The 21476-nt window shown below is 37.8% G+C and overlaps 2 protein-coding genes across 2 annotated transcripts; one reads left to right on the top strand and one right to left on the bottom strand.

The window, feature by feature from the left end:
• Positions 1-15008: 15008 nt before the first annotated feature.
• On the top strand, positions 15009-15572 carry LOC145128486 (uncharacterized). Its single transcript, XM_079063285.1, has one exon. It carries the CDS (start codon positions 15009-15011, stop codon positions 15570-15572), a length of 564 nt encoding a protein of 187 aa, XP_078919411.1.
• Positions 15573-16819: 1247 nt separating this feature from the next.
• Positions 16820-20625, bottom strand: LOC145165567 (ER lumen protein-retaining receptor A-like). The gene is made up of 7 exons (XM_079084313.1): positions 20403-20625; positions 20031-20296; positions 18433-18548; positions 17802-17875; positions 17657-17720; positions 17165-17244; positions 16820-17025 (listed from the first exon to the last, which is right to left on the bottom strand). Exons 1-6 carry the CDS (start codon positions 20491-20493, stop codon positions 17208-17210), a joined length of 648 nt encoding a protein of 215 aa, XP_078940439.1. The 5' UTR covers positions 20494-20625; the 3' UTR covers positions 16820-17025; positions 17165-17207.
• Positions 20626-21476: the final 851 nt, after the last annotated feature.

The following is a 21476-nucleotide window of genomic DNA, read 5'->3' on the forward strand; positions in this document are numbered from 1 at the left end:
GGAACGACAGTGAAATTTGAACTTCGGGTCATATATTAGGGAAATTCTATCTTAAATTGAATTGATTATATTGCATAAATTATTTATTTAATTTTTGTGTAATACTTTGACTATCAAATAGAGAACAGACAGAGAGAGGCAGCCGGGAGGCAGGATCATTTCGGTGTATATTATAAATATAACTTTTCTGAAATCCAACAACCAAAACCAACGTACCAATTCCAAACTCTGTTCTGGTAAGTAGAATTACTCGTATTACACGCGAATTAAATAAGGCTATTCATGCAATATAAACATGGCTCTGATACCATTTTTTTATTTTTTATTTTTTATTTTTTATTTTTAAAATTTTTTAAAATTTTTTTTTTATAAGTAAATTTAACAATCTATAATTAACTAAGGAAATTTAACAACCTATAATTAACTTACAACTAAGGAAATTTTTGCAATACTAAATTAAAAGAAAAAAAAATAATAATTTTTTTTTTTTTTTTTTTTTAAATTTTAAATTTTTTATTTAAATTTTTAATAAGTAAACTTAATATTTTAAATCAATTTCGTCTTTTTTTTTTTTATAAATTTTGTTTTTAATATATTTTTTTTTATTAAATTAAATTTTTTTTTTTTTTTTTTTTACGTTAACTAACAAACAATAAGACTAAACCAAATAAAACCGTTTCCCCGGCAACGGCGCCAAAAACTTGATGTGTAAAATTCACTATAGTCTTAAATTTATAGGGTTGAAATTACCGATACTAGAATTTACTACACGACTTTGGCAAGTGTACCTAATTGAGTTGTAATATAGCAATGGTAAGAACGGATGTCGAACACTTGGGGAAACGAGTATGATTTACATTTAGACTATTTGTCGCTAATTAACTTAAAAGATAAGTAACTTGGGAGAATTTTTAGTAACGAGACAAATAATGAGAATTTTAACGATTAAAGTGTAAAAATAAATATAGAACAAGAATTGGTTTTTAAGAATCAAGAATGATAAGGATGCTTTCACTTAGATTTAATTCCACCTTTTAATAATGAATGATTTATATTAAGTGCAATGGATATTATTAGTTATTTACCGATTTCTAAAATTGGTTAAAAATCATGATCTAATTTTTACCGTTTTGATAATAAAATTAATTAAAAACAATTGTCATGCAATTAACAATTTTATTAACAATATTTAATTTGTATCATGCAAACATTTGATCAAACTATTAATTTTAGTGGTCGTAAAACTAATAGGAAATTGTAAGTTGGTCGTACGATATAAAATATACATGTTAAATTTTTAGTATTTTATTTTGCCCAATTCCTAGAATATTGTCCTTTACTAGTCATAAATATCAATGGTTATGAAAAATTTATGATTCAAGATAATATAATTAAAGTGATCTTTTAAAAATATTAACTTAGTTATGAGAAAATTAATTACAAAAACTTAACATATACAAATAAATGATCAAATATGCATGATAAAATAAATAACAATTAATATCCGAATAATATAAATCAAATCATATTTTCAAGGTTTCATTATCCAAGTGAAAGCAAAGAGAATTTAGCTCATAATTAAGGTTACAACATACATAGAAAACATATTGAGAATGTTAAACATGTTGATAAAACAAACCCGATGTAGTCCCTAATGCCACTGCAATCTTCAATTCCTTAGCTTTTTGACTCTTGAATCCCCAATTGTGGTTTAAAGGTTGGATGGAATTTGGTATAGTGGTGATATGGTAAGAAATTGTATGGAGAAATTTGTGTATCAAAGTGTATGATTTAATCTCTTCTCTTTTCTTTTCTTCTTTGTGGTGAAAAATGGTGATATTTATAGTAAAAATTGGGAAAATTAAATACCAAAAAGAAATAAATTGAGATTGGATCTAAGATCCAATCTAAATCTTATGAAAAAGAATTCAAAAGAAATAAAAAGATGGGAATAAAAGGTTGGAAAGTTTAAAGGTGGTGAATTATTGAGTATTGGTTGGAAATGAATGGGTTTAAAATAGGAAAAAGTGGAGAAAAAATGGTTAAAATGGAATGGAATCGGAATTGGCAAATCTGGAGCATAAAACGACGTCGTTTAGAGCTGTGAATAGTACCGGATCGGACTTGGGTCGTCAACCGGGTTTTCCGGATCTGGGTCGTGAGAATGGATCAGGGCTTCGGGTTTGGGCTCCTGGTTTGGGCTCCGGGTTTTGGGCTAAATCCGAAATTTTTTTGTTTCTTTTTTTTTTTATTTTTTTTCTTTTTTTTGCAAATTAAATTAAATTAAATTAATTTAATTAATATAAATTATTTAGAAATTAAATAATTAATTCCCAATAATTTATTTTAATTAAACCTCATTAATTAATTTAAATTCTTTTTTTTATATTTTTATTTTGTTTTCTCGTCTTTCCAACGCGGCTATTTTTTGAATTCTTTGACTTTTTGATCTCGTTTTTCTTCGTGTAATTTCTTTCACTTCTTTTTGCGGATTTTTGCACATTTTCTTCTCCTTTTTCTTCAGAAATGATTTTTAGCTGTAAAATGGAATTTCAAACTTTATAAGTACCTTTTATCTTAAATCATACCAAAATATAGCTAAAAATACATAAATATCGCTCGAAATATATGTATAATTATTGCGATATCAACATCCCTGTCGGAAATCACTGAAACTGGAACCCCGTGCCGCGACGCCACCTCCCTGATATAGATGTCGGTCAACTTCTCGGCCGAGATACTCTACGGAATCGGAATAAAATGAGCGCACTTGGTCAATCGATCGACGATGACCCAAATCGAATCCACCGCTTGCGCGGTCCTGGGAAGCTTTGTGATAAAATCCATCGTAATATCCTCCCATTTCCACAGCGGGATATCCAACAGCTGCATCTTGTCGTGTGGCCTCTGGTGCTCGGCCTTGACCTTCCTGCAGGTCAAGCACCGCTCCACGTACCATGCTACGTCCCGCTTCATGCAGGGCCACCAATAATCGGGACGAATATCTCTATACATCTTCGTCGCTCCGGGATGGATAGAAAATCTGGATTTGTGTGCCTCCTCCATCAGGATCTGGCGCACGCCTCCATGATAAGGGACCCACACCCTATGGTGAAGAGTCACTAACCCTCGGCTATCATAGTCGAAGGAGGAAACCTGCCCCACAATCCGCTCGCTCTTCCGATGTTCCTCCTTCATGGCCTCCCGAATCCGCTCCAACAGCGGAGTCACCACTGTCATCCTCAGACAGATATCCCTGATCAGCGCTGCCTTACGGCTAAGCACGTCGGCCACCACATTGGCCTTCCCCGGGTGGTAGAGGATCTCACAATCATAATCCTTTACCACATCAAGCCACTGACGCTGCCTCATGTTCAGATTTGGCTGGTCTATGAGATACCTCAGGCTCTTGTGGTCCGTGTAAATCGTACAACGAACCCTATAGAGGTAATGACGCCAAATCTTGAGGGCGAACACAACAGCCCCCAGCTCCAAATCGTGCGTCGGGTAGTTTGCCTCGTGAGGCTTCAGCTGCCTCAAAGCGTAAGCAATAACATGCCCTCTCTGCATCAATACTGCGCCCAAGCCCGAGATGGACGCATCACAGTACACGACGAGATCCTCCATGCCCTCGGGCAGGGCTAAGATTGGCGCCTCGCACAATCTCTGTCTCAGTGTCTCGAATGCAGCCTGCTGCTCAGGCCCCCAACGAAAGACCACGGCCTTCCTCGTTAGCCTGGTCAGGGATAAGGCTATCTTGGAGAAATCCTGGATAAATCTCCGATAGTTGCCGGCTAATCCCAGGAAACTCCGAATCTCAGATGGAGACCTCGGAACCTCCCATCTCATCACGGCCTCCACTTTGGCCGGATCTACCGAAATCCCGTTCTGGTTGACAAGGTGCCCAAGAAACTGCACCTCGCACAACCAGAACTCGCACTTGGAGAACTTAGCATACAAGCTCTCCCTCCTCAAAGCCTCCAGAACCTCTCGCAGATGCTCCTCATGCTGCTCTCGCGTCTTGGAGTAAACCAAGATATCATCGATAAACACTATCACAGACCGGTCTAACATCGGTCTACACACGCGGTTCATGAGATCCATGAACGCGGCAGGAGCGTTGGTGAGCCCGAAAGGCATCACCACGAACTCATAGTGGCCATAACGCATCCGAAACGCCGTCTTCTGCATATCCTCCTCTCTGACCCTCATCTGATGATACCCTGAACGCAAATCAATCTTGGAGAACCAAGATGCTCCCTGTAGCTGGTCAAAGAGGTCATCAATCCTCGGGAGTGGGTAACGGTTCTTCACCGTTACCTTATTGAGCTCCCTATAATCTATACACATCTGATGCGACCCGTCCTTCTGTTGGATATAGTGTCTAAGTCCATAACTATATTTGGTATGTACTTGACCCGACCCGACATGGTCCATTTGGGTTGCACTTCACCCGAACAATTTATGGATAATCGTTTGAGAATAGTATAAGTTATGATTTATTAATATATTATAAGTCCTAATATATTAATATAAAATCATATTATTTAATTAATATTGATCTATAATTAATTTAGAATTAATTTAGAGATCAAAAGTATGACTAATTAAATATGGGCTCTTGTATTTATATAGTGTGGGCTAATGCTTATTTGGATTGGGCTAGGCTTGCATGGAAAGTCCATGGATACTCCATGGAGCTTTAACCCATGGATCTCATGGAAATGAAAAGACATGGGTATTAGGGTTTACATGGATGTAACCCTAATCCACCACACTATATAAAGGAGGCTTTGGTTCTTGAAATTGCACTAGTTGATGTGTGTAAACCAAGAGGGCCGATTTCAAGAAGTTTGTGACTATTCTCTCAATTTTCCAAGTTTGTGGTGATTTGTGACTTCCATTTGAGGCATCCACATTATTGGTGCTAGGCTCTCAAACTCCAAGCAATCAACTACTACTACAAGGTAAGTAATTCTACTAGTTTTATTTGATTCAAGTATCCCATGCCATGCTAGTTAGGATAAGAACCTTGGAAAAATAATTATTTGCATGTATCTTAGTCAAACATAGATCCAAGGTTTCTAGGGTTGCATGTACACCATAGGAGTGTTAGAATGCTCAAAACCCATCACCTTCTTCTTCACAAACAGAATCGGGGCTCCCCAGGGAGAACTACTCGGTCTAATGAATCCCTTGTCTAACAGCTCCTGCAGCTGTGTAGACAACTCCTGCATCTCAGGAGGAGCCAACCGATACGGTGCCTTGGCTATCGGAGCCGCACCAGGGACTAGATCGATCCTGAACTCCACTTGTCGCTCCGGAGGTATCCCAGGCAGCTCCTCGGGGAATACGTCAGCGAACTCTCGCACCACGGTCACATCGCCCACCGTCGCCCTACCCGCCTCCTGGGTATCCATAACATAGGCGACATAACCTGCACAACCCTGCTGGAGGTAACGCCTAGCTCTCGCTGCTGAACATAAAGCTGGTCCTCGCAGTGGCCTCTCGCCCTGAATTACCAGCTCTCCCCCACGTGGGGTCCTGATCCGCACCAACTGCTGCGCACAGTCAATCACTGCCCCATTGGGGCTCAGCCAATCCATACCGATAATAACCTTGTTCCCCCGCAAAGGTATGGGAACCAGATCTACCAGATAACGCTCCTCAAACAGTCGTAGGACGCAATCTTGGTAAACCTTCGACGCTCGTAAAGACCGGTCGTCCGCAATCTCGACCTCTAGAGGGCAATCCAACATGCCCGAAGACTCTAGAAACTTCTTGCTAAGCGCAAGAGAGACAAACGATCGGGTAGCACCCGAATCAAACAATACCTGAACTGGAATACCGTTCACATGGAACGATCCTAACCAGAGCGCATACATAACATATCAACATCAAAACAGCATATCATACAAGCATAAACAAGAAGTCATACCCGTCACCACATCAGGTGCAGCGCGTGCCTCCTCGGTTGTCAACTGAAATGCTCGGCTCCGCACCACTGGAGCCTCTGTCTTGGCCTTCCGGCCATCTGCAACCCGCGCTGTCGCTGAGACCGGCGCCACTGCTGGCGCCGCTGCTGACAATCTCGGGCAGTTGGCCTTTTTATGGCCCCTCTGATTGCAATGGAAGCAAATCAGGTCTGTCATCTGTACCGCAGGAGTAGGGGCAGTGCAATCTCTGCCAAAATGCCCAACCTTGCCACACTTATAGCAGCCTGAACCCGGCCCAGTGCGACAAGCTCCCTCATGTGACTGACCGCATTTCCCATAGTGGTCCCGTCCAGACTGGCCTTTCGGCCTACCATCGGATCCCTTGGGCTTCTTCCCCGAAGCCCCCGTCGTCAGCCCCTCCGCTGCCTTCCTTTTCCGGATGTGCTCCAGATCAATCTCCCTCTCCCTAGCCCTGGCAATCATGGAATCCAGGGTAGGGCAAGCTGAGAAACTGACATGCTCCCGGATGTCAGCTCGTAACATATCATGGTAGTGGGTCCTCCTCATGTCCTCATCACCCGCTTACTGGGGCACCAACAATGCCCTCTCCTGGAACTTGGCGGTGATCTCCGCCACAGTCTCCGTAGTCTGTCTCATGTCCAAGAAATCTCTGGCCAGCTGCTGAAGCTCCACAGCTGGCGCAAACTCCGCCCTGAATCTGGTCACAAAGTCTGACCAGGTCATAGCCTCAACAGCCGAGGCTCCCAATGAGTCACCAACAGACTCCCACCAATCTCTAGCTCTGTCTCTCAAACACCCTGCTGCATATCTCACTTTCGACCCCTCGGGGCAGAAGCTGGTCAGCTGCGCAGACTCGATGTCTGCGATCCATCTCCTAGCAGCAATGGGGTCTTTCACCCCATGGAAATCCGGCGCACCACTCCCACGGAAGTCCTTAAAGGACAGTGTGCGCGTACTCGTCTGGCTAGACGCCATATCACTCCTGAATGCCCGGAGGCGATCCTCCATCAGCTCAATAATCCCTTCCTTGATCGACCCGAAAATGATCGGGGTCGACTCAAGAATGCCTCTCGTGATCTCTGACGCGATGAACTCGCGCAGCCCGTCATCAACCTGCTCGGATCCTGCACCCGAGCCCGATCCTGATCCTGATCCGGAACCTCCTACTCCATGTCGCGTGGTCACCATGCTGGAAATACGCGCATAAATGTCAGGATCATACATACTCTCGAGAGGTCTAACACACTCTCCAAGGTTCGCGGTTCTGTCTCAACCTTCCTTGATCCGAGTACGGGTCCTCTGCTTTCAGTAGTACGGGCTCATACTACCTTCCACATCTACCCGTACTTTCATCAAGGATTGCTTCGACTTCACCAAGTCCCTTTTACCGATACCCTTTCCACTGACCTCATCCTAGGCTTTCCTAGGGCACTCTCCGACCTACCCTCCGCCATCAGCTGCACTAGGAGTCCCCACCACTGCCCCCTAACTAACTTGCGGATACGGTTACATATCCGTTCCTTAGCTAGTTGAAAATGGCCCGAACCCCCAAAGCACAAAGCAAGCAGCATTCGAGCATTGGGTAACCAAATCAGGCATAACCTACACAGGCCATCCTACTGCTGACTAAACAGTCCTAGCATACAACTCATACAGCAGGCATATAAGGCATCCTTCCTATATCCTTAGCCCTAACTAGCATGCAATTCTCAAAATCATATATCAGGCACACAAGGCATCCTCCTAGATCCTTAGTCCTATTCTAGCATGTAGTTTTCTGAATCAAAACCATATAGCATAACATATAAAGTATGGGTATCTTGGGGAAAACTTACTTGAGCCCGGCCGGTCGCATGCATCACACACTTCGTCTTTCGTAAAATCCTTTCATTTAGATTTTAGAAAACCATTTTTTCCTTGTAAAAACCTTTTAGCCCCTCAGTTTGAGTCCAGACACCCCCGAGGGTGTGTCCGAATCCCTCAAACCAGGGCTCTGATACCAACTTGTAACATCCCAATTTTCAGGTCCAAAAATTTCTTTTTAATTAACCAACACATAAAAACATTCATAAGAAAATACTGTGAAAACACATCATCTCATAAAACAATGTATCATGTCTGAAAACCCAAGCCATAGAATAATAACATATCAGAGTACAATCCCAGAAAACTCCATGCGGAAATCATATGTGTGTGTGTGATGCGATGCTACGCCGCCGGCTCCTTCTCCTTAGACGAAGAGGTACCTGAAACCAAAACCGAAACCGTAAGCACAAAGCTTAGTGAGTTCCCCCCATCATACCACATACCATACAAAATCATCGGTATCTCTCAACCGGTAATCATCATCGGTATCTTTCAACCGGTAACCAACATCGGTATCTTTCAACCGGTAATCGTCATCGGTATCTTTAAACCGGTAACCATCATCGGTATCTTTCAACCAGTAACCATCATCGGTATCTTTCAACCGGTAACTGTCGTCGGTATCTTTCAACCGGTAACTGTCATCGGTATCTTTCAACCGGTAACTGGGGACTATTCCACCCCCTACCACTAGCATACAACAGCAAGGTACAATCATACAATCAGTCATATCCGGGTACTGACCTACCCCACGGCCCTAAGGGCCGCTGTCAGGGATCCTAATCCCTACTATACACGTAACATATCATGCAGATAATACTCGTGACCAAAGCACATAACCAAACCAAGATAATTATCACAAAGACAATCATCTTACAAATACTCCTCTTTGGTGGGCCGGCATTGTGGCCTTAGACCCACCCCTACTGGAAGGTAACTCACCTCAATGTCGTGCAGTGTTTGAATTATCCTCGGCGCACAAGTCGACTCCCTTCGACTCCTCGATCCCTACACGACGACCTTCAAGTCAACACATAGCCAGTACAACCCTAAACAGGGTCAGTCCAAGTCTAGTCAAAGTCAACTTCAAGTTGACCCGACTCGCCGAGTTGGGCCGTCAACTCGCCGAGTCCCTCACCCTTTACTCGTCCTTATCCATGACCCAAATCGTCGAGCTGGGCCGTCAACTCGACGAGTTCCTCCCTCACATGAACATCACATGAAACTCATCCGACTCGTCGAGTTGATGAACAACTCGTCGAGTTCACCTTCATCTGATGAACAAGTTCTGTCCTCGACTCGCCGAGTTGATGAACAACTCGTCGAGTTCATCTTCATCCTTAAGAAGATTGCCTTGGACTCACCGAGTCTGTTCTAGCACTCGTCGAGTCCCATGAACTCCAGGTCTAAAATCACGTCCAATACATTGGTTAACTCTTCCTGTCCGATTACAACCCTTCTAACACTCAACTGGGTTCCTTTGACTTTCAACAGATATGGGGCTCAAAGCCTCGGACTCGTCGAGTCCAAGAACGGACTCGCCGAGTCAGTCATGTCCACACTCTAAATCCTTGAATTCTGATGTACAACCTTTGATCAAAAGATAGATCCAAGCTTCTATAATCGATCTAGCACGTAAAGTTACAAACTTTACGTGCTTGCATGGGACTTTGAGCTCAAAAAGACATAAAACAAGCTCTTAAGATGCATGGGGCCTTTCATGGGTGCAAAAGCAGTCCCCAACTGCCTTGTGCCTCCTTTAATGACGTGATTCCGAAGCTCTAACTCCAACCATGTTTGCAATCATGGTTGGCCATCAAAAGTGGCTTATAAAAGCCCTAAATCTCCCCAAAAAGGGATCTAACAAATGAAAGAGCAAGGTTACAGCTTTTTACCTTCAATGAACTGTAGAAGGTGCACAAACTCGGGTTCCCTTGGTCTTTACTTGCTTCCTCAAGCCTTTCTCCTTCCTTCTTAAGACCACAAGCACCAAAATCCACCAACAAGGCTTAGATTGTTTCAATAACGGCTAGGGTTTCAATGAGAGGTGTTCTGGGAGCATAAGGGACGTTGTGGCCGACATAACATTGTTTAAATAGGGTGCAAACCCTCGGATTAGGGTTTTTGTCCAGTCAGAGTCTACTCGTCGAGTCCGGGACCCGACTCGACAAGTTCATCACTTAAATCCCGCGCCTTATCCTGCTTCTACTCGGCGAGTTGGTCCTTCAACTCGCCGAGTCCAAGGCCAAAAATGCAAAAATACTTAAATAAAAATACATACCAAGAACCAGGTGCTACATGTTGTATGTGGATACTTTCAAGTTTAATCATTTGCAAGTTACATGTAAATGTCCAACGATTTTTTATTAGACGTCAGAAAAGATCAGGTTTCTTGAGGATATTTTACAAGAGGAGGGAGGATTTGGTTGTGGAGAGATTAATGAACTATATGTTGAAGAAGAATGTCAAGAATCTGATGGCGGTGAGGAGGAATCCAATGAGGATGAGGATTTATCTGATGAGGATGAAGAAGAATTTGATGTTAATAAAGTCAGTGATGTGAAGGTAATTTTATAGTTTTATTCATTTATGATTTTATTAGTGTATTCATTTATTATTTTTTATGATTAAGTATTCACTTTTAAGTATTTTTTTTCTTATGTAGGAGTATTAAAATAATATTTCAGATATGTATTAGAAAATTGAGGATTTGAGAAATGAGCTTGTTGTAAAAATAAATGATGTGGTGTTAACGTTTCCTGAAAGTCAAAATTTTGAAACATTGGAAATTATTGTTGTTAGATGAAGATTTAAGTGCAGAAAATTCAATTTCGGTCATTATTCACTACATTATGAACAACCAGTCCTGACACCTGCTTTTGGTCATTATAATAATGAAGAGGAAGGCACATAAGTTAATGAAGATGAAGACACATAAGTAAATGATCTTGAAGATGATGGTGAAGATTATGGGAATGATTTTCTAAATGATGATGAAAATGTTGATGATGATGATCAAGGGAAAGGTGATGGTGCTGAAGCGGATGTCAATGATACTGCATTTGAGGACCAAAATGATAAAAATGATGCTCAAGGTAAAGTTGATGGTCCTGAAGGTGATGTTTAATGATCATGCACATGAGGAACATTTTAGTAAAATTAATGATTTGTTGAATGATAAGGATAATTATAAAAGTGATGATGTTGTTGGTAAAGGAATTTTTTGTAATGAAGATGTTGAACAAGGAATTACAAGTGGATTCAATGAAGATGAGGTCATGAATTTGAATTCGATTGTTCAAAATGTTGGTCTAGTTGATGGTTTTGAAGGTGATGTTAATGACATTCCGAAAGGTATAAGTTTTAGTCAATTCATGTGTGACCCAACTGTTGAAAAATTTCTTCATGATTTGGATCGAGGCAAACATCTCTTTTTGTTATATATATATATAATTTATTCATATATGATTTTAATTTTGTGTTTTTGAATATTATAGGTAATGAGAATTTGGTTGGGTGTGGTATAAATTAGAAAGCAGTTGAAGATGATATGAATGACATTTTGACTGGTAAATATTTATGTATGTATTGTTTATACATAAAATATATATGAATAAATTGTATAGATGATTCATTTATGATTTTAATAATTTAGGAACTATAAAATTGGTTGATGATAAAAATAAAGAAGGAATTTCAGATGATACTGTTAATAAAGTTATTGGAGAAAAGAAGAAAGAAGATGAATTAATTGCTTCAAGTTTAGTTAAAGATTGTGCTGAAGGTGAAGTTCAAAATGATAAAGTAAAGAATGATGGACAAGGTATGGTAGAAGGTGAAGGTGGTGAAGTTGGTACTGATTTAGAAAAAGGGGTAGAATATGATTCAAATAAAAATAAAGACGGAGGTAACTAGTTTATAAATATTTTTTTTATTATATATGATTGTGTTTAACAAGATTTTTTTTATGTTTGAATAATATTTTTTTACATTCACTTATGATTTTAAATTGTAGGTGTATAAACTATTTATGGTATTCTAATTGTTAGTCCTGATTCTTTAGAGGATTGGTATGATCCAAATGTTCATCAATGCGAATCGGACTCTTGGAATGCGATCCGATGGGCTGTTGTTTGGTGTTGGGTTACTTGTTGGTTCCGAAAGCTACTTGGATGCGAAAGCAACATGGATGCGAAAGCTACTTGGTTCCAACGGACTATACATTTCCAATGGGATGTTTAGATGCAATGAGTTACATGGGTGCAAACAAGTTGTTGGATGTGAACGAGTGGTGAATACGAACAACTATTGGACGCGAATGTCTGATGATGGATACGGAAGTTGGTTGGGAGCAGGTCCAAACACGTGGACTTTTGCATGATTTATTAAGGACGAATATTCTAGACTCTACCTTATTTTTGTGAACGATTTAATTTAATTTAATTTTAAGCTTTTATTAGGTAGTTTCTTTTTCATTAATTAGTTTCCTTTCTTTTGTAATAGCTTGTAAGACTATAAATAGTTCCTTAAAGCATTATAATCGATGCAGATGATTGAAGTTGAATTTTGAACATTTGTTCTTGCTTTCTTGAATTATTGCGTATAATTTGGATTGTCGTCATTGTTTGGGATGCATTTCTCATTCGTGGCTCGATTTCAAGTCAATAGGTCTTGGCTTGTCATCACATATCATTTGACGGATGATTTTCTGATCTTGATAAGAATTCAAGTTAATAAGTCTTAACTTGTTTTAAGCCAATATTCAATCTATAGGTCTAGGTCTACTATCAAATCTATCTACATGTCCAGTTTGTCTATCAAAACTATCATTTTTTGTTATTTTTTTTATCGTTCTTGTTCTTGTTTCTTATTTCCAATGCGTTCATAAAAACAGAAAATCCAAAAAGAAATCACCCCACCCGTTTTGCATCATATGTGGTATCAGAGCTAAAAATTCTTATCGAGTTTGTTTGAATATTTCAGTATCGATTTTTGCTGTCGTGTTAAAAAAAGTTCCTGCTAAGTTTGTTGATTTCGTTGTTAAGGTTTTCTTTTAGAAGTTAGTTCAGAATGTCGCTAATGAGATCCAATTTCGGGACATGTTAGGTGAAGATGAGGATTATTTCGATGACACTGATTCTGATGATGAAGATTTTTGTTACTTCTATGATTACGATGGGGAAGAAGAAATTGAAGAAGGTATTTAGGAGGAAGAAGAAATGGTAGCAGAAGAAAATGAGGAAGAAGATTTCGTTCCCATCTACGACACTGATGGGGAAGGGGAAGTTTTTGAAAAAATCAATTTCGTTGCCGAAGAGGAATTTATTGAAGCAAGTGAAAGAAGAGGCCAATTCAGAAGATTCGTATGGAGGCTTATATGGAAGAACAATGTTATGAAGTCCTTATGGAATTGAGGACAATTTCTTTCAAAGAGGGAGAGAATGATATGAATCCGAGTTCCCATTCCGAAGTAAGCCAAGTTCCTAGTTTAAGGCTTACTTGCGACTGGTTGCAACTGAGTGTGAACGATCGCAATGAATCGCAGTCTAGTGTTTTCAGATGCGAATGCAAACCTTGGAGTGTGATTGGATGCTATCTGATGCGATTGGATGTCAACGATCGCAAGCCATGGCAGTCCTTAGTAAATGGATGCGAATCGGACTCTTGGAATATGATCTGATGGGTTGTTGTTTGGTGATGGGTTACTTGTTGGTTCCGAAAGCTACTTGGATGCGAAAGCAACATGGATGCGAAAGCTACTTGGTTCCGACGGACTCCTCAGTTCCAATGGGATGTTTGGATGTGATGGGATACATAGGTGTGGACAAGTTGTTAGATGCGAACGAGTGGTGAATGCGAACATGTATTGGATGCAAACAACTATTGGATGTGAACGTCTGATGATGGATACAAAAGTTGGTTGGGAGTGGCTCCAAACACGTGGACTTTTGCATGATTTCTTAAGGACCAAAATTCTAGACTCTACCTTATTTTTGGGAACAATTTTATTTGCTTTTCTTTTAAGCTTTTATTAGGTAGTTTCATTTTCATTAATTAGTGTCCTTTCTTTTGTATTAGCTTGTAAGACTATAAATAGATCCTTAAGGCGGCACGGAGCGGGCAACGCCTAATGGTGTTATTATGATGTGGACATGGAATATCGGCGTTATGACGCCTTAAACACCGCCCCCCTTTTGCGTTTTTCGGTGTTATGGCAAAAGGCGTTACCACGGTAACGCAACGTAACGTCCGTTTTTTGAGTTTGGATTGGCTGGAACGGTCATATTTTCGACCGTTTCCAAACGGTCATATTTAGAAACGAAAAAAAAGTTCCTTATTATTTTCACAATGTATAAATACTCAAAATTTATATATATTTCACCTTCTTCATATTTTCACCAAACTCTTTCAATAATCTCCATCTCTTTCAATTTTAAAAATTTTCATTTTACCTTCATACTCTATTTAATTATAAAATGGATCCTTTTGATCTGTTCCATCCATACAATCATGATATCGATGAGGATGATATGTTCGTGAGTTTGATGTATCAATATGTTACCGACATGATACCGCCAGATCCAGCTCCACTACTGACTAGACGTGCGGCGTTGAACAGAGATCGTGAAGAGGGGCATAGACGTCTAGTACACGATTATTTTGCGGATAATTGTGTCTACCAACCAAACAATTTCAAAAGAAGGTTTCGCTTGCGGAAAAATGTATTTCAGCGAATAGTCAATGCAATGGAAAGCATGTAACGTAATTATAGTTATTTTCTATTTTAATACATGTTCTTTCGAAAGTTGTTTGGAAATTTTATTATATGTTTATTAGATTATTAAAAAGTTGTTTGAAAATTTTATTATATGTTTAGGTATGAATATTTCCAACTGAGGTACGATGCGAGAGGTAAACGAAGTTTTACAGGTTGCAAAAATGTGTTGCTGCAATCAAGCTTATGGCTTTGGGGGAATCGCCCGATTCTATTGATGACTATATGAGAATGTCAGAGCGTACTGCACGAGAAAGTTTGTATAGATTGGCGAGAGGTGTTATCGAAACCTTCGGTGACAAATACTTGCGCAAACCGTCATTGAATGACATACAACAACTATATGCGGCGCATGAAGAACGACATGGTTTTCCGGGAATGCTTGGAAGCATTGATTGCACAAAGTGGATATGGAGAAATTGTCTTGTGGCGTGGAAAGGTCAATACACAAGTGGTCATCTTGGATCGCATTCGTTAGTATTAGAGGCGGTTGCATCACAAGACTTATGGATTTGGCATGCTTTTCGAACAATGACATAAACGTTCTTGATCAGTCACCAATATTTCAGGACCTTTTGACAGGAAAGGCACCGGATGCTCCTTTCACAGTAAATGGTCATGAGTATAAGTTCGGGTATTACCTCACGGATGAAATATATCCAACATATTCCACGTTTGTGAAGGCGTTTCGACACCCGATAGAACCAAGAGATAAATTTTTCAAGAGAAGACAAGAAGGAGCACATAAGGACGTGGAACGTGCTTTCGGAGTTCTGAAAGCAAAATGGCACATAGTTGAACATGCGGCACGAGCATATGAGTTGGACAAACTACGAGATATTATGTATGCATGTATCATTATTCATAACATGGTGATTGAAGATAAAGGAAGAAACATTGTTGAGTATTCACCTACGGAATCTGGACACATTCAATTTCAACCAGGGACAGCAAAATACTTACATAGTCGTTGATATCCAAGATCAACGAAAACACAAACAACTTCGAGAAGACTTGGCAGATCATATCTATGATGGCAGTGAAGTTGAGTAATTTAGATCGAAAATGTAATTTGTTTCGTCTTATTTTATTTTATTTTTATTTTGATTTTATTTTTTTTGGTTTCTAAATGTGTTTTTATCCTTAGTTGTAATTTTTTAATGTTGTTTTTAATTTAGGATTTATATTTTTATCGTTATTTTTTAAATGTTATTTTTAATTTAAGATTTAATTTATATTATAATTATATTATGACATAAATAAATAAAAAATAAAGAAATTCGAAAATATAGAAAGTAAAAACGTTAAAAAAATTAAAAAAAAAATAGAAAATAAGTGGTGTTATTACATGTTATTTGGTGTTGTCCATTTCCACCTTTGGTGTTATAACACCCATTTATGACTAGGATGATAATGTGACACCTTTTGGGTGTGGTAACATGTAATAACATGTTGCCCACACCCAGCAGCCTAAAGCATTGTAATCCATACAGATGATTGAAGTTGAATTTTGAACGTTTGTGCTTGCTTTCTTGAATTATTGCGTATAATTTGGATTGTCATTATTTTGGACGCATTTTTCATTCGTGGCTCGATTTCAAGTCAATAGGTCTTGGCTTGTCATCACATATCATTTGACGGATGATTTTCTGATCTTGATAAGAATGCAAGTTAACAAGTTTTCACCTGATATTCAATCTATTAGTCTGAGTTGTCCATCAAATCTATCCTTTTTTTTAGTTATTTTCTTATCGTTCTTGTTCTTGTTTCTTATTTTCCGTTACGTTCATAAGAAAAGAAAATCCAAAAAGATATCACCCCACCCGTATTCATATCAAGATTAGTTTGGTCTAATTCATTAAGATATAGGTATAAAGGCACTTGATAAATAAAGAATAAATTAATGATAAAAAGACGAAAATGCCCTTTAGCCAAATTTGACATATTATATAATTGTTTTGGTTATGCATGCACAATCTCCGGAAAACACAGACTTCACATAGAACAACATATTAGAATTCTTTTAACCTATTGTACAATTCTTTTGGAGTAAAAGTAAAATGCATTGCTAAAACAATATACATATATGAATTAAAGCAACATTTTGTTAAAACGTGGCGACAAGGATGACAAACTTTTTAGAACCTTGGTTCCAATAGTTTTAAGACAATTAATAAAGGGAAGTAAAAAATGAAAAGTTTTGAGTGGTTACAAATCAAAGTTTAAAAATGAAACACTTAAGAAACTTGATGACCGGTGAGTGGTATCGTCTTTTAATATGTTTTGAACATTTTCACAGCATAACAAAACTAAATCTTGGTTACTATTTAACAAAATTATTTCAATAAGGCGATCAAAACACCATATGGGAGAAAATTAGTCATTTGGCCTTGACTGCTAAACCATCAACATTCATGATCCTTACAACTATATTTCCACCAAAAAGAAAACATAAACAAGTTAGAAATGAATCCAAATAAAAGCATGTTTATATAAAAAACATAAGCTACATTTTTTTAATAAAGTAATATGCATGTTCATTGGCGTATCTGGATTTAAAAGAAACCTTCACTTAATGAGAAGTAAACGCCAAGCCAGGTAGGTGATGCTCATGCTGGCAATTGAAGCTTGGAATTGCTTTTCCAACTGTACATACACATACACATACACATGACATGAGAATAAGAAACTATAGCTAATAATAAGCTAAGGAAGGGGATGTTAACAAAGCTTAATTTGCTAAGAACTTATAATAACCAAAAATCCTGTCTTAGACTTATTAACTTTTCAGTTTCACCTATTTGTCTTTCTTCCTAAAAATATTCATTTCATCTGAATGAATATTGTGAAACTTGGTTTTTTGAAAGGGAAGTATCAAATGGTCAAGTTCATGTAATGTAGTAGTAGTCTTACTGAGTCTAGAACATTGCAATTTTTGTCCCACCCAGGTGAAAAGTAAAGACGTAAATGGGTTCCCCATAAAAAAGCTTGTGTTATGATGATTATGCTTAAAGTTAAAGACAGAAGAGAAAGAATGGGAATTTGGGTGGTTGAGTACCTTATGAAGTAATAGTAGAAGAAATCAGCATAAAGAGCTGTTTGTATTAAGCCGGAGAAACAGGCTGAAAACAAACAAAACAAAACAACAGTGAAATGAAATGAAATGTATAGAGAATAAGAATAAGAGAAAAGCTTTAACTTACATATCCATCCATTGAAATGGGGCTGTGTGAGATACCGATAAATCCAGTTGAGAATATACAATGCACGGTATGCCCTAACAATACAACGCAAACAAACACATTTTCATTCATTTTTTTTTTTTTAATTATAGGCACATGGCATCCTATTTTCTGAATGATTTATTATACTATTTTTGACCATTTACAAAACTATTTTTCATGGTTATCCAGCTTCATAATAATATCAGGGCAAAATATAGAAAAGCAAAACCTACTGTGCTTTTGTTATTTTAACAACTTAGCCACTGAACTTCTGTTTTGTATCGATTTAGTTTAGCCACTAAACTATTATTACTATTATGATGATAATAATCATAAAAAAGAATAGTGTAGTAGCTAAACTGATAGAATCTATAAACCATTGAAACTACATTTTTTACCTTTTTAAAAGGTCAAAATGTATAATGGTTTAATCACTATAGAACATAGTTATGTTGAAAGTATGCTATGCCTATGCTAGTTTGATTTTTTTTTTTTTCGTTTTTGTGTTAAGCAGAAATTATAATTTTAAGCATAAAATAGTAATTAATAATTTGAAATATATATAATCATATGGAAGAGGGGGGAAAGAAAGAGAAGGGAGAATGAATACCCAAGAAAGAAAACATATTGACCGGTCAAATTGTCAACATTTCCACTTCGTTGCAGCAGAACCAACTGTGGGAGAATAGCAACAGCTTCCAAATAGATAGAAAAGGCCCAACATATCTGCACATTCCTAATATTAAAACTATACAACCTTATCTGCTTATTACTTTCATTTCATACTTTTTCTTATTAGAACACTATACTTTGAAATTCCAACCCAATTTTGACAGCAGTGAAAATTGCTTTGCTTTACAACAACCTTGCTATAATTGGTAGATATTATGTTGTAATAGAAAAAAAATAAAAGTAGAATGCTATAGAAATACAAGTAAGTTGCTGTTTCTTGCATTTAACCCAACATTGGAATAGCAAACTTATTTTTTCTCCATGTGAGGGGTTCTCAAAATCATACAACTGGTAGACTTGATGAAACTAACCAACAATTTCACACATCATGAACCAAAAGAAAAAGTTGGTTAATGAGATTATAACTTAAAAAAAAAAAAAGAATTGACATGCTGGACATTATTGATTCAGTACACTACCCAAACTATTTATCACCATATTACTGTAAATCTTTTCCCTACCCCAACCCCACAACATCCATGTACATCCATCTCATTAACTTTTACCCTTTAATTTTATTATTGAAAGATGGAGCACTTTGGCTTTAAAATGGAGAACTATAAGGTATCACTAAATAGAATATACAAACATACAAGAAGAATTTAACTTCTTTTGATCTTCGACTTGACCACTAGACTGAACATCTATGGTCTTTCATCACAACTTCACAACAAATACCATGTACCTCATGTCTCACTTTATTTGATTGTCAAGAGTATACAAAAGAAACTGTTAAGTTAAGACAGAGTATCTCCTCCCCACATTACATTCCTTTAGGCCCTGTTTGTTGCACAAGAATAACCTTGTAATGCATTCAACTTGCATTGCATAGAGATTAAGTCAGTGGGACAAGAATTTCTATTTTTTGTCCCACCCAAAACAAGGACTTGCTTGTGATCTCTTGTTTTGAGCAAAAGACGTGAAAGCCTTCTTCATCATTATATCATTGTAAATAGCCCTAAAAAGCTTGCCCAGTCCCATGTAATAAAAACACATCATTAATCCTAATTACTTTCTGTTCAATTTCATTTCATCACACAGCTAATGTTTCCTACCAACTAGATGCTCAAAAAACACATAAAAAGCTATGTTTTCTCCTAAATGCCAAGAGCTAGGACAAGTGTCCATTGTTCTAACAAGTAATTTACACTGAAACCAAGGATGCGTTGCTGATCCATGGTGGGGGAATAATCTTTCCACTGCATTAGAATTTAACTGCTTAAGGTTAAGCTTTTTCTTAAACCCGGGATTAATTCATAACACTCACAATTGCTAACCAAAGATAAACATGTCCTCAATTTAGCCAATCCTACAGCTCATAGTCATATAATACAGTGAAACAATCGCCTGAGCTCACATTAACAAAATCCAAAAAAATTGAAATTTAATATTCAAATTGATCAATGATCCTAGCTATTCCAAATATAACTTGCATAACTAGAACTAAAATTGAGGTTAACATCAACAATGACTGACCTCCAAAAAGGTAAATTTCTCATGAAGCACTAAAGCCAAGAGGAAGCAGGCCAACACCAGAAACTGATACTTAAATGTATCCAGATCGCGATCGTACGAACGTTTTACTGCATGATGCCACCGCATGCAATAAACAATCGCCACAGAACTCCCAATAAACACCACCTTCATCACCGTGTTATACACGGAAATGAAGGCGGTGAATAGATTCAAGTAGCGCGCCAAAAAAACGACGACGTACAGCTCCTGCGTCTTCAGCGAGATCCCTATCGTAAACAACGGGTGTTACTTTAGGTCGCAAATTGATCTTAAGCCCTGGTAAAACCCTAGGAAACGATGAAATGCAAGTGATGGAGATAAATGTTGGTTTACCTGAACATGATTTGGTGGCGTAAATTTTGAGAAGGAGGACTAGGATGCTGAATAAATGGCACATATCGCCGCAAAACCTGAAGATATTCATTGTGGCGGTGAAGAATCGGAGGTTTTGGGTGGTAAACGGTGGATGTTGATGAGTTGGGGACTTATTGGACAGTCGTTCGGAGCAGGTGAAGCTTTTGCGCCCGTCACCTTATTATTTTTTGTGCATCATTGAAAAGAAATGGAGTGGTTACGGCGTTTGTAACTTTGTATTTCTTGATCTTATTATTTACATTTTTTTTTTCAAAATAATCAAAAATATTGTTAATTGTTAAATCTCTCTTCTCTTCTCTCGTGTCACAGTATAGATTATACCAGACGAATTCTCGCGCGCAAGGACGGATCTTTATTATTAGGGCTAGGGGTTGTGCCCCCCCTGATTTTTTTTATCACAATTAGTCCATATACTTTAATTTTATACATATTAGACCCAAAAATATAAAATTTTGGTTCTGCCCCCCTACTCATTGATTTTTATACATATTATATTCCCCCCCCAAATAAAATGTTGAAGCTCCGCCCCTGCCCGCGCGTTGCGCGGCGCAGGTTAAAAATATATTGTTAGAATATAGTTTTCAGACACCTTTTAGTTAATTCGATTCATCAATTTAGGTTCTTTTATTATTATTATATTTAATGTTTGCCTTTTAACTATGTTAAAAAATATATATTGAATTTTTTTAAACACTATTTGATATTTTACTTTAGGTTTTAAATTTTACACTAAATTTTTAAGCTTATTTGATATAGACAAAACTGCACAAATGGTCCCTGTGGTATGTCGAAAAATGTTACTTTGGTCCAAAAAGGTTTGGACTAGCGCCAGTGGTCCAAAACTTTCATTTTGTTGCTTCTTTGGTCCAATCTGTTTTGATTATTTTCAAAATGACGGATCTACCCCTGTCAATATGATTTCTCTTTTTTCTTATTTGTTTTTCTGATTTTCTAATTTAAAAAAAAAAAAATAAAAATAAATCTCTCTCTAAAACAAGAAAATAAATCTCTCTCTCTCTCTCTCTCTCTCTC

Source organism: Lactuca virosa, chromosome 1 (assembly GCF_052849685.1).
Source record: "Lactuca virosa cultivar CGN04683 chromosome 1, Lactuca_virosa_CGN04683_v6, whole genome shotgun sequence".
In the NCBI taxonomy this organism is placed as follows: Eukaryota; Viridiplantae; Streptophyta; class Magnoliopsida; order Asterales; family Asteraceae; genus Lactuca; species Lactuca virosa.